The 13,541-nt window shown below is 38.1% G+C and overlaps 1 protein-coding gene across 1 annotated transcript in view; it reads right to left on the bottom strand.

Moving 5' to 3' along the window:
- The window catches only part of LOC120304818 (VPS10 domain-containing receptor SorCS3-like), a 319,187-nt gene that overhangs the window by 268,643 nt on the left and 37,003 nt on the right, over nt 1-13,541 (bottom strand). Inside the window, exon 2 of the mRNA XM_039335790.1 lies at nt 10,101-10,200. Within this exon, the coding sequence (XP_039191724.1) occupies nt 10,101-10,157 (57 nt within the window). The 5' untranslated portion in view covers nt 10,158-10,200. The remainder of the gene's footprint in view (nt 1-10,100; nt 10,201-13,541) is intronic.

Below are 13,541 nucleotides of genomic sequence, written 5' to 3'. Positions count from 1 at the left end.
AGTCAGCACTACGCAGGTCCCACCTGGCATCAGCCTGGGCAACAAAGGCGGCAACATCCATGGCCTTCTTTGCCAGGGCTTCGGTCCTATGGTTAAGGGAGCTCCAGGATATGATTCCCCCCGGACCAGCTCAGAGCTTACCAGAAACTGGGTAAGCTAGTGGCCACGTCTCAGTACCTAGCCGACGCTTCCCTGAACATGGCCAGATACACGGCCCGGACCATCGCGGCAGACATCTCAGCACGAAGGCTCCTTTGGCTCAGGAACTGGAGAGCAAACACCAAGGCCAAGTGGCGTCTGGCCTCTAAACCTTACACAGGTGGACATCTCTTTGGTAAGGCACTAGAGCCATACCTAACCGAAGGTAAGGACAAACGTAAAACTTTGGTTAACACAACAAAGAAAGGAGTCAGGTGTTCGGGGAACAGCATGTCGCAGAGTAATTACAGAAGGCAGCCCTTTCGGCCAGCTCCATCCTGGGACTGTGCCCAGGCTTCTCGCTCCTCCTTTCAGAGACAGGAACGACAGCAAGATCGTTCAGCATACAGAGGCAGATCACAGTTCCAGACCAAGCAGCCCTTTCGAGGTGCAGGGGGCCGTTCCTTTAAACGAGGCAAGTGATCCCGCAGTCTCACCTCCCATAGGAGGTTGGCTGGTCCTTTATTCCAGCATTTGGGCAGCCACCACTACAGATGCATGGGTGTTAGACACCGTCACCCAAGGTCTGAGACTAGAATTTTGTTCCCAACCACCTGACAAATTCCGCTCTTGCCCTATTCCTACGAGCAGGACCAGAGCTGATCTTATGTCAGAAGCCATAGCTCATTTATTACAAATACAAGAAATTGAACCAGTACCACAAGACCAAGAAGGACGAGGGTTTTACTCAAACCTCTTCGTCATTCCCATTCAGGGTGCTGGAGGGCAATTTTAGACTTAAAAGGTCTAAACCTTTACTTAAGATATAAGAAATTTAAGATGCAATCACTTCAATCAATCTTGGCTAGCATCAGACAAGGTGACTTTCTTACCTCGATAGACCTGACTGAGGCATATTTGCACATTCCTATTTTTCCTGACCACCGCAAATTCCTCAGATTCAGTTATGCCCGACGCCACTACCAGTACAGAGCCCTACCATTTGGCCTCTCATCTGCACCGAGAGTATTTACAAAGGTACTGGCAGTGCTTGCAGCCCACCTCAGACAAATTCCCATCAGAGTTCAATGCTATTTAGATGGCATACTAATTCAGTCATCATCATTCCAAAATGCTCAGTCAGACCTCGTCCTAGCCATCAAGGTTTTTCAGGAGCACGGTTTTTCTGTTAATTTCCAGAAAAGTCATACCGTACCATCAACTCGGCTCCTCCATTTGGGCGCCGTTATAGACACAGACAATTGTACGGTCTACCTATCTCAAGACCGATGGAACTCTATTCAGTCCCTTGTACGTCGAATCCACAAGGACAGAGTAGTCACATTGGCATCCTTATCACAACTACTGGTGAAGATGGTGTCCTGCATGCAAATTGTGCCATGGGCACGTCTCCATGCCAGAGAATTACAGTGGCTTCTCCTTCCATTTCAGAGACTTCACACCAGCACATCCCACCAGAAGGTCCGAGTTCCACGGTCGGTGTTGAACTCCCTTCGATGGTGGGACTCTCTGGCACTGTCACGGGGAACAGAATTCAAAGAACCAGACAGGATCACCATCATCATAGACGCAAGCCTGTTTGGGTGGGGGGCACACCTCCACACACACTGGGCCCAAGGTCAGTGGTCCAGGCAGGATCTAAAGAACAATATAAACTGGCTGGAACTCAGAGCCATACACATGGCCCTAAAGAGATTCAGCAGCTTAGTACAGGGCCAGCATGTCCTGATTTTAACCGACAACATCACAGCCAAGGCCCATGTCAACAGACAGGGGGGAACAAGGTCCAAGCCTCTCATGCAGGAGGCCAAATTGCTAGAGTCTTGGGTGGAACTGAATCTTGCCTCCATCAGGGCGGAGCACATTTCCGGAGTGGCCAACCAGCAGGCGGACTCACTGAGCAGAGCCACCGTGGACCATTCCAAATGGCAGATGGACCCGAAGGTCTTCAGAGAGATCGTGGACATGTTTGGTTCCCCAACCTTAGACCTTTTTGCCTCCCCAACCAACTCACAGCTTCCCAGATTCCTTTCCAGGTTCCCGTCTCCATCAGTGGAAGGAACAAATGCACTCCGCAGTCCCTGGCCCAGGGAACTACTCTATGCCTTTCCTCCCCTACCGCTTCTACCTGCCACGATCAGGAAGATCCTTCGCAAATGAGCAGAGGTACTCCTGGTTGCGCCGCATTGGCCAAGACGACCGTGGTTCACCGACCTGATGGAGCTCTCCGCATCCCCTCCATGGAGGATTCCAGCCAACCGGATCTCCCTCATTCAGGGGGAGCTACACCATCCGGACCCTCAATGGCTCCAGTTAACCATCTGGCACTTGAGAAGCAGGCATTAGGCCGAGACTCATATTCGTCAAGGGTCATAGTCATGATCCAGCAATCCAGGTGACCCTCGACGAATAGAATATACGATGCCACGTGGAAAAGCTTCTGTAATTGGTGTTTAGCTCACAAAATTGACCTATTGGCGGTTTCAGTGCCAGTCATCTTGGAGTTTCTGATGGATGGTCTGGACAAAGGGCTTTCCACAAGCACCATCCGTAGGCAGGTAGCAGCAGTTGCCACAGTTATTTCCTGCGGCAATGATTCCTTAACGCAGTATCCCTATGATACGCTCCTTCCTAAAAGGAGCTAATAACGCCAGACCACCAACTGTACATAGATACCCCTCCTGGGACCTTCATCAGGTTTTACAGGCTCTTGTTTTGCCCCCCTTTGAACCTATTGACACTTGTTTGTTCAAACAGTTATCAATGAAGGTGGCATTTCTAGTTTCTGTAACTTCAGCCAGAAGGATCTCTGAGCTGGCTGCTCTGTCAGTAAGGAAGGACCTGTGTATCTTCCATAAGGACAGGGTAACCCTCAGGTTAGACCCCTCCTTCGTGCCCAAGATTAATTTCTTGTATCATAGATCTCAGGAGATAGTTTTGCCGGACTTCTGTCCTAACCCATCTAATGACATAGAGGTTCAGTGGAACAAATTGGATGTGCGCAGGGCCTCATATTATTACATACAGAGAACCTCATCCTTCCGCAAAATAGAGGCTCTGTTTGTGTCCTTTCACCCTTTGTCACTAGGACAAAAGATTTCTTCACCCACAATAGGTGGATTAGAGCTTGTATTTCTCTGGCATACCAGACTCAGTCACTGCTAGCTCCTAGGCATATCACGGCCCATTCCACCCGGGGCGCAGCTACCACAGCTGCCTGGTCTACCCAGGCCTGCATAGAGGAAGTTTGTAGAGCAGCAACATGGGCATCACCCTCTTCCTTTGTCCGTCACTACAAGATGGATATATTTGCCTCTTCTATGGCTTCATTTGGCCGCAAGGTTCTAGAGCACACATTAACGTTGGATGGGACCCAGGCCCAATCTAATTCCCCACCCTAGGGACACAGGGCTTTGGTATGTCCCATCCGTGGGTTCTTCATCCAATCATGCTGGAGAAAGGGGCGTTGTCTTACCTGAACGCCTTTTCTCAGCATGATGATGGAGAATCCACTCCCTCCCATTAGGTCAGTTGGCCTGGTTCCCATATTGTTCAGACATGTCGGACTAAAGTCTGAGTATCGCCTTAGCCTAAAACTGGGGTGCAATTGGCACAGAGGGGGCGTTACTAAATTTCAGACTTAGTCTAATTGGAGCAGATAGATTAAGACAACCCATCCGTGGATTCTCCATCATCATGCTGAGAAAAGGCGTTCAGGTAAGACAACGCCCCTTTTACAATTGAAGTATATTTTGACCATTATTCACATAATATATTAATCCCAGTTTAACTGTTTTTAGGTATTATTACTATTGTCTGAGCACATGGTACTAATCTGTATAATCTGTATTTATTTCTCACAAATCATTTTTAAACTATTTAAGTTATTGCAAGAGAAATCTGGATTGTCTAGAATTATAAAATGACAATATACTCAATGAAATCATGTCTTGATTTCATAGTTTGATCTAGATCCATTAACCAATTCTGAGGTTCCTGAAATACTATCAATAGTGGAATATCTTTTGGGTGATTTTAAGTATAAATTATTTCTTATAAATAGTTAAAAAGTAACATTAAGCTGCATATTTGTATTTGCAAAACCCTTGGAAATAAGATTAGTTCAAAAATGATTTTTTTCTTAATGTTTAAACATACAGCTTTTAAAAATAGCTATTAATTTCCTTATGTTGAAAGAATAACAGGTGTAATGATATGTTTGCACATATATGTGTATTTCATTATATTTCACTGTTTTTGTTTAATATTCATATTTTTGTGAGTATGGTTTTACAAATATTAATATAATTTAAATAAATAAATGTACTTTTGAATTATATACCAAAAAGTGGGACTTGCCACTATGTAAAAACATATGGATTTATCAGGCAGGAAGGACAGCCAATTATTCTTAATGTTGGAAAGCAATACAATCTAACAATTAAAATTTCAAAATGCAATTATGTGTTCACTTTTTATTTATGCATTAACTTCCTATATGTATAACAAAAAGATGTTTACTATTTGCTCAAGGCTTGTTGATATGCTTAAAAATTATTTATAATTTGGGAGAGGGTATTTTTTTTCTGTTTTTAACGTTTTTCCCTTTTTTGCCTCTTTTTTGTAGATTAAAGCAACATAAAAAAATTAAAAAAACATTCCCTGCTTAAAGACATCTTTCCAAAAGAAGCATGATTTGCTAAGTTGCCAAGCTGCCCTTATTACACTTTTTCCCCCTAGCAATAAATATGAATCTGGTATTCTTTAATTCTCATCCTAGGCATTCATATAAATAAATAATGAGGCTGTCAAGGATAGTCCATCCTACTTTGCAGTCAGATCCTTAGCAAAGAAACTATCCCCACCATTACCATCCTTGAACAAACTAGAGCAATACCCTCTAATTATCTAACATGAGTAATCATAAATACTTAAAATATCTCCACATGTAACTTTTGTTTTTAATCAAAATATGATAAACTGTACAAATTAGATATCACAAAGGCAAGGACAAATTCACCAAGGTTCAAAAATCTGGGTGTTGGGTTTCACGTTATATTCCTTAATAACCTAAATTAAAATGCACGTGTTTTTAAGTTTTATCCATAATAGAATAAAGGAAATAGAAAACAAGACAATTATAAATACTGTAGTTGAAATATACTTATTCTCAGAGAAAGAACAACAGAGATTTTCAGTTTATACTCTTTTGATCATAGCAATTGCTTGCTAAAATATTCCTGCAATGCTTCAAGGGATTAATTTAATTAGTAAATTAATCAGTTAATATTATAATTGCCACTTTATATGGAACATTACAAAATTAAACTCATGAAGGCAATTTAAAGAGAAGATTAATCTGAAAAATAGTTGATTTTAATCCTTAGAATACATACTTTTTGAATCTTTGTTTTTTATAAAGGCAATGATGAATAACTAACATTGTGAATCAAATCTAAAAGATAAAACTCAACCATTCATGTAAGCAAATCCAATTATCTAAAAATATAAAGGGACAAAGTTGAAACTCTCAATTCATATTATTCAAGTTTTGACAAATATTCTTTTCTCTACTTATTCAGCTTCAGTTCAACAAAGACAAATTATTTTTCACTTATATTCCCAAACTTTACTAGACTGTTTTGTTATTTTGAGATAGACATGTTTCTCTATATTCACCTTCATCATGTACCTGGCACTGACACAGGTAGATCCAATTGGCTATCATCCCAATATAATTGCAATACAGATAGGAAATTTTATGAAAAACAGGGTTTCAAAAACTATGATTCGTTCAATCCCCTTTTATTGAGCAGCACAGAACAAAAAAAAAAAGTTTGGGGAGAATTATACTCTTATCTCCAAAGCTAGAAGGCATAATCATTCATGTGATCCTCAAAAAACACATGTATTCCTATATTGGAAAACACAATGAGTTATTAAAAGAAAAGAAGCAATTTTAAAAAATTTTGAATTTTTCAAATGTCAGAAATCCACACAAATTGAGTTTTTTAACAAATAAATATAAACTTTCTCCCCTTCATTTTCTGTGGCACAAGATATCTTCAGTGCTTCAATGGATTGATAATGGCCTTGTAGATTTCTAGAATTCCAGGTGATTTAGGGTGCAACGTGTAAACATCAACCACATTTCAAATGCATACAGCAATCTTGATGAGAAATAATACTGTACTTTGTAGCATACAACTTTTAGCATTTTCGTTTATAATTAAATAGATATTTTTTGTTTCCATGCTTTTCTTCATCAGCTGAATCCAATGAAACCAGGCCACTTTTGATCAGATGTAAGCCTCCTTTCTTTTTTTCTTAGTGTCTTGAATACACACTACATTTATATTTCTTCAATTAATTTCATAAATTAATTCAATCTGTTCATTAATAGACAGGCCTCTGGTTATTGACTTTTCTGCCATTTGTAGCTTTGGCACAACAGTTTTAGAGAAGACTAGGTTACCAATATGAGTTCAACCTGTGCCAATATGCTGCATTCTATTCTAAGAAGGATAATACTAATCAATTTGGGCCAATTCAAGCCCATATGCCTCTAAGTACAATAAATACTAAGTTTTACTAAGTATTTCTATTCAAGTTAGGACCTCAAATTGAGAGAATATTTTGCAACATAGCAATAGCACTTAGATTTATAGACTGCTTCACAGTGCTTTACAGCAATCTCTGAGTGGTTTACAGTGTCAGCATATTGCCTCCAACAATCTGTGTCCTCATTTTACTGACCTCAGAACGATGGAAGGCTGAGTCAACCTGGAGCCAGTCAGGATCAAAGGAATCAAACTCCTGGCAATTTGAGCAGAGTTAGCCTGAAGTACTGCATTCTAACCACTGTGCCACCACAGCTCTTAACATAATGTTATCTATATCAGGACTTTTCAACCAGAGGTACGCATACCACCTGTGGTACTTTGCCACATGGCAGGTGGTACGCGACCATCCTAAACAAATATAGTGGGGGAGGGGAATGAGCTGAAGCGACCCAAGCCTGAGGGAGAGGCAGCTGCAGGACTGTCTGGGCTGGCAGAAGCCCCAGGAGCCAGCAGGACTTCAGCTGATTGGCTCCAGCTGATTGGCACTTCCAGAAGCAGCATGGAGCTGGAGGTGAACTGAAGAAAAAGGTAGGGAGAGGAGAGGAGAAGCTATAAAAGGAGGTGGTTTGGGCGGGAAAGGAGAAAAAAGACAATAGGGAAAGAGGAGGAGAACTCAGCAGGCAGGGAGGAAACAGGGACAGGGAAGAAGCAGCAGCTGTTGCTGGAAGAAAAGATCCCCTGATTCATTTTCTTCAGCCAGGAGAATGCAATCAGTGCTGAAGCCGGCAGACAAGCATGTTGGAAAGGAGGTGGGTTTATTTAGTTCTGGATCAGCTGGCAGTTTGATTAGGTTACCATAAGGATTTTTGTACAGTTTTTACAGCGTTTTGTAATTCAGAGGCTCAGTTTGTGTGCTTTCATTATTGGAATATTTTAGTCTGTATTTTAGGCTAGCAATGAGTCCAAAGTGACTTCCATAGGTTTAATCCCTTTAAACAAATGTAATTAATTTTACCCACTTATCTTGAGTCTGTCTATAGCTTTTAGAAAGTTTTCTTGAAGGTAAACAGGCTTAATTTAAGGCTAAAGCTTTTTGCAAATTGCCAGAGCCTTTCAGTCTCAGATTGCAACATTGTGACATGTGACTTGCCTGAGGTAGCTTAAAGAAAAAAATGGAGTTTATGTGTTTTTTTATTTTGTGAGCCCTATCTTTAAGGATACAGGGAAAAGATGGGAGGGTGCATTCTTACTACACTCAGAAGGAAGAGAGGAAGAAGGGCCGACCAGCTAGCTCAGGGGTCTACAAACTTAGCAACTTTAAGACCTGTGGATTTCAACTCCCAGAATTCCTCAATCAGTCATGATGGCTGAGAAATTCTGGGAGTTGAAGTCCACAAATCTTAAAAGCAGGGCTTTTTTGTCATAGAACGTCCAGAACGGAGTTCCAGCACTTTTTGGATGGAACCTTGTAGGGTAGGCAAAGCGGGTTATATGACGTGTGAATTCCGGCACTGGTTTTTTTTTTTTTTTTTTTTTTTACAAAAAAAGCACTGCTTAAAAATGCTGAGTTTGAAGACTCCTGAGCTAGCTGGTAGTGGTGCATATTAATAAACATGGATAAATTTATCATACATTTGTCAATGCAAAGGGAAAGTGATTCAGCAAAGGAACAGCCACTGAAGAAATTAAAGCTGGTACTTTTTTTCTTTTTTTCTACAGTTTGTAATATTTTATTAGATTATAGAATAAAATACAAAAGCAAATAGTAGGACACGGTGGGGAGGAAAAAGGGGAGGAAGTGAGGAGGAGAAGGGAAAAATAACAGACTTCCTCTGTTGCAATAGAAGGAAGCATTAACATTGAACCTCAACTTTTTACTTTTCCATAATATTATAAAGTAGCCATTTCTATAACAACAAATGAATCTAATCAATAAAACCCAAATTCCCCCCCTTTTTTTAGTCATCAAGTTTTTGACACCTTGCTAAGCACTGGTGGTACTCAAATATTGTCATGTCCTAAAAGTGGTACCATCTGTAAAAAGGTTGAAAAGCCCTGATTTATATCTCACTAACCAGGAGATGCAATGAAATGACAACCCCATAGTATTATACTAATAAACGTAAGCTGCCATGGGCTACTACCAGGAGTGGAGCTTGTCATAGTTCAGAAGAAGATCATATCATACATTATTTTTTACTTCTTGGGTCATCTCACTGAAAACTCCTTCAGTTAAAATGAGTATGATTGATTTCCAGGGAAGAAATGGAAGACTGCAGATGGCTCCATGAAAAGCAGAGCCAACAACTACAGTGGAAAGAAGATCCAGCAAATAGACTGGCTCTTCTGAACAAGAAGAAGACTTCATTTATTGTATTTTAAGAAAAGGTGAAAAATTGCTAAAATTGTTTATACTTGTTTAATGAAGATTGGAAGTCACTTCTTTATATATTTCTTTCAATGTTCTTCACTGAATTCTTATTTTTTTTCTCTCTTTCTCATTCTATTTTTCTTTTTTTTTCTTTTATGCATCTACTGTTTCTATTTTTTTAGTTTTTCAGTTTGCATTAGTTTTTACTGTTCTAATTATAATTCTTAATAAAGTTACTATTAAAAAGGCAAGCATTATTAAAACATATATAACTACCTTAACATCTAATTATATGCTCATAAGCTTATTTTGAATTAGAAGTGCTAAACTAACTTCATGGCCTAAAACTAAGCAGCATATTGGCATAATGAAGCTAATTTTAGGAATTCTATAGAAAATTTAGAATAAATGAACCATACTGGGAAGTTGCATGAGGAATAAAGTTTTTAGGGTCAAGAAAGTATCATTTAGAAAGTAGAGGATCTGCCCTGATTAAAACAACAAGCAGTATAAAATCTTTTTAAAATGTTACAGTGAGGGAAGTAGAAAAAAAAATGGGGATCATATTGCCAGAATAACAGAGAAATAACAAAAAATTCTTCAAACACATTAGAAAAAGAAAACTAGTCATGAAAGCCATTGGTCCCTTAGATAAAGCAAAAATCAAAGGTACACTAAGAGAAAAAATCTAAAAGTAGATGTATCTACTTTCTAGATTTGTATAAAATCTTATACCAGTTCTGTGTGTGCTTACATAGTTGCACGAAGAAAATTCTATGACATTTTGGAGGCTCATTCCCAGACATAAGAATTGAAATTTAGAGGCTAATTGGTATATAAACTACAGATTAATTGGTATATTAACTATAGGAAATAGATGCTAAGTACAGAAAGTTATATTTGCAAAAAAAAAATCTTCAACATTATGTTCTTGATTTAGATTTGGAACTGTCAAATGATTAAATGGACTTCTTTATTTTTCACTTTGTAAGAAATAGTTTCCTTACCTTTCTCTTATTAGTAGGACTGACGTAAAGATAACTCAACACTGTCTTTAGTCCCATCTTGTCATTTAGCTTTTCATATGTTGTACCATAATCTGTGGACCTGAAATGAAAAGAATATATTTAGTAATTTAAGGGGGTGGGGAGTAAAGGGATGAATAAAACAGAAAAAAAAAGAAAGAGAAAAAGGTAAAAAGAAATAGCTTCCAAACTTCTTTATAGGAGATACAAATAAATGTCTTATTTCCTCTTTATTTGTAACTCCTGTAAAGAAGGCTGGAAGCTACCCATTCTCATATTTTACTCTTTCTAATTATTAAACCCATAAAAGACCGATTCCTTTATTCTAGTTTCAGCAAAAAGTCAAAATCAGTTTTATTTTAAATATTACTTGAATATTTAATATTTACTCTTATCCATGCAACTAAACAAATGACAAATGGTCAACAATTGATTCATTATGTGTGGTATCTAGTTGAATTTAGTTTCTGAGGCAATAGGTTAAATTTAGATAATTCATGAGCACATTTATGCTTACTGGGCTCTCTTACAAGAAGAAAGGTTAATTTTTGCTAATTCCCTCTTCAATTTGAAGCCTTTATCAAAAACTATTTTAGAGATGGGAAAGCAACAGAAGCTGCAATTTAAAAAGGAAAAAGTGGACAATATCCTTCCATTTCTTCAGCAATGACATCTACAGGTTCCTAATCCCTTCTATAAATGAGTGAATTCATATACACAAGAACAGGTCAGAATGCAACCTGTAACAATACAATGCGCAATCATATAACCAGAAAACAAGGTTAGAACAAGGTTTTTCTTCCTTTAAACTGACAACAAAATGATTCTGACAGGGTGTGACTCAGTGTAGCTTTCTGACTACAACATGTAACCATCTAAGTGCAAGTTCATATATCATCCATTGCTGTGATTTTATTTCACCAGGCAGTTTTCTCTCTCAATCCCCAGGTTCTCCAAAGAACAAATGGATTTTTTCTATACAAAGACTTACAGTAACTTGTAGGCATTTTCCTGTCAGACAAATGAAGGACAGACTGTCTAAATCTGATCAGAGCATATTCAGGCTGTTATGTATCCATTCCATATATGTTTTAGTGATAAATACATTAAAGTTATTAACTAGACTTAAGATTCTGGGGTTTATATCAGATGGAGAAATGCTCTTAGACATCTCTGAGAACCAATTATTGCTTCCTTGCCTTTGTATATTATATCAAGTTCTGCCAAATTTCACTTACATCATGGTTCCTGGTTTTTTAAAAAATAAAGTAGTAAATATCAATGAGTAATGACATGAAAATTATTATACATATAGAGGGCCCACACACACATTGGAAACTCAGAGATTCCATGCCAGGTGGCTTTTTCTACCTGAGAAGAAAGGCAATATACCCAGTCCTTATTTAATGATTGATCACAATGGTGATCAAAAAGTTAACCTTGCAACCAATCCTTGCATTTATAACCTTCAGAGGTCTGTAAAGCACATAAAAGTTGAAGTAAGATTGTACATCCAATTAAGTTTCACTTAGCAATTGCTTCACTTGGTGGTCCCAATTGTGTCGCTAAATGAAAAATTTGAAAATGTAATAGGATGATCTAGAGAACAAAGTTACTTGTTGAGCAGCTGAAAATTTCTGGTCCTATCTGAAAGGACTTTCTCCTCTATGCCTTCTCTTTTTTCTTATTATTGATCTTGTGTTGTGATTTCAAGGAAAAGATAGCTTTACTTTAATTTATCTTCTAAAAGAAAACTGGCAACTTTTATCACTGTCCACAGAATATGAAGACAGTATCTTCCTCAATGTTTTCTCATTCAATATAGCAAAAGTCACTTCAAAAAATTTAGTTACCAAGAATTTCAATTCCAAAACATACATTTTGCAGACACAAGTATTGCAAAGATGAAAAAAGCCTGATTACTATATTACATGGTAATTTATGACTGTGTTAGTTGACCTCATTTGTTTCATTAATTCTGTAATTAATATAAACATTCATGTGCTATGTTTTTAATTTTCATAAAAGCATCAAGGAAAATATAAAAACTTCAGAAGCATACTTCTTATACAAATCTACATTCATGTCATGCTACACAATTGCCATCCAATATTTATTTCTATTTAAATGTAGTAAAAAAAATAGAAAATTATACACATAAATTGGTATATGAGATCTAATTTTCTAAATAGTACTGCAATAAGGGTTCTTGTATAAAAATGCTTGTTTTAGTATAGAAAGAGAGGTAAGTCCTTTGTATCATTGAATGACTGGCAAAAATTAATTTCTTTCCAACCTTGTAGTTTTTGATTTTAATTATAGAAGCAGAAAGTATCCATTTTCATTGTCTTGCTCTAAGTTTCAAACTGTAGCCTATAATTGAAAAGAACATGAGCATCTGCAATAACTCCTGACCTTCCAGAGCACAATCAATATGCAAAATAATTTATGTCTCAAAAGGAGCCACTAGAGCATAGGAAAGTAACACATGAGCAGTGATACATTTTGATTACCACAAGTACAACAACTGCATGAACTCCTCAGTTCCTTCTGGAAGATGTGCATTATTGTAAAATAGATAAGAAATATGAATTTGAATGAATTATATATTTTAAATTATGTAAATGTGACCTAGAGATGGCAAAAATGTTTTACCTTGTATGTAATTGATACTTCATTTCCTTAATCCATATGTCTCTTTGAACATACTCTAATATCCATTTATTAAATATTCTATAGATTTTTTTATTTTATTAAAAAATGTTAAATGAGTCACTTTGGTCTACTGTTAAGGCACCATACTAGAAAGTGTGAGTCCGAGAAAGTGGGAAACTGAGCAAGTCTTTCTTTCTTCTATTTGTGCTGGTGACATAAGGGGAGAGATACTTCTATGCTTATAGCACATCTGTACTGTCCCAGTCCACACATACACATCATGACCCAGGGTTAAGCATGTTTATTTCACACAACCAATCCCATAATCATTCCCCAGGTCCCACTCTCTGGATAGTGCAGTCCTTAGAGTCAGTTACAAGTGACCTCTCCAAAAACTCTGGCTGGACACAGCTAAAGCAATGGGAACAAGGCAAGCCTCAACCTCTTCTGCACCTAAGGCATGGTGTGGGGAGCAATGCCAGAAAGATGAATTAATAAACGATGAGCAGGGTGAGAGCAACCACCAAAAGCAACCATGACTCTACAGATTCCAGGCATGGGGAAGGCAACTTGATTTTGATAGGTTCAAGGCATGATGAAGGCAACCTGACTCTTGCAGGTTCAAGGCACAGTGAAGGCAACTTGACTTCAATGGATATAAGCCATGATGATGGCAACTTGACTTCAATTTGTGCAAGGCACAACAACAGCAGCACAGTCTCAATCAGTTCAAGGCAATGAGCATTCACGGATGGATTATGAACCTGT

The sequence above is a fragment of the Crotalus tigris genome, unplaced genomic scaffold (assembly GCF_016545835.1).
Source record: "Crotalus tigris isolate CLP2741 ecotype Arizona unplaced genomic scaffold, ASM1654583v1 scf7180000017659.2616968, whole genome shotgun sequence".
NCBI classification, from domain to species: Eukaryota; Metazoa; Chordata; class Lepidosauria; order Squamata; family Viperidae; genus Crotalus; species Crotalus tigris.
This window is presented reverse-complemented; position numbering and strand designations above follow the sequence as displayed.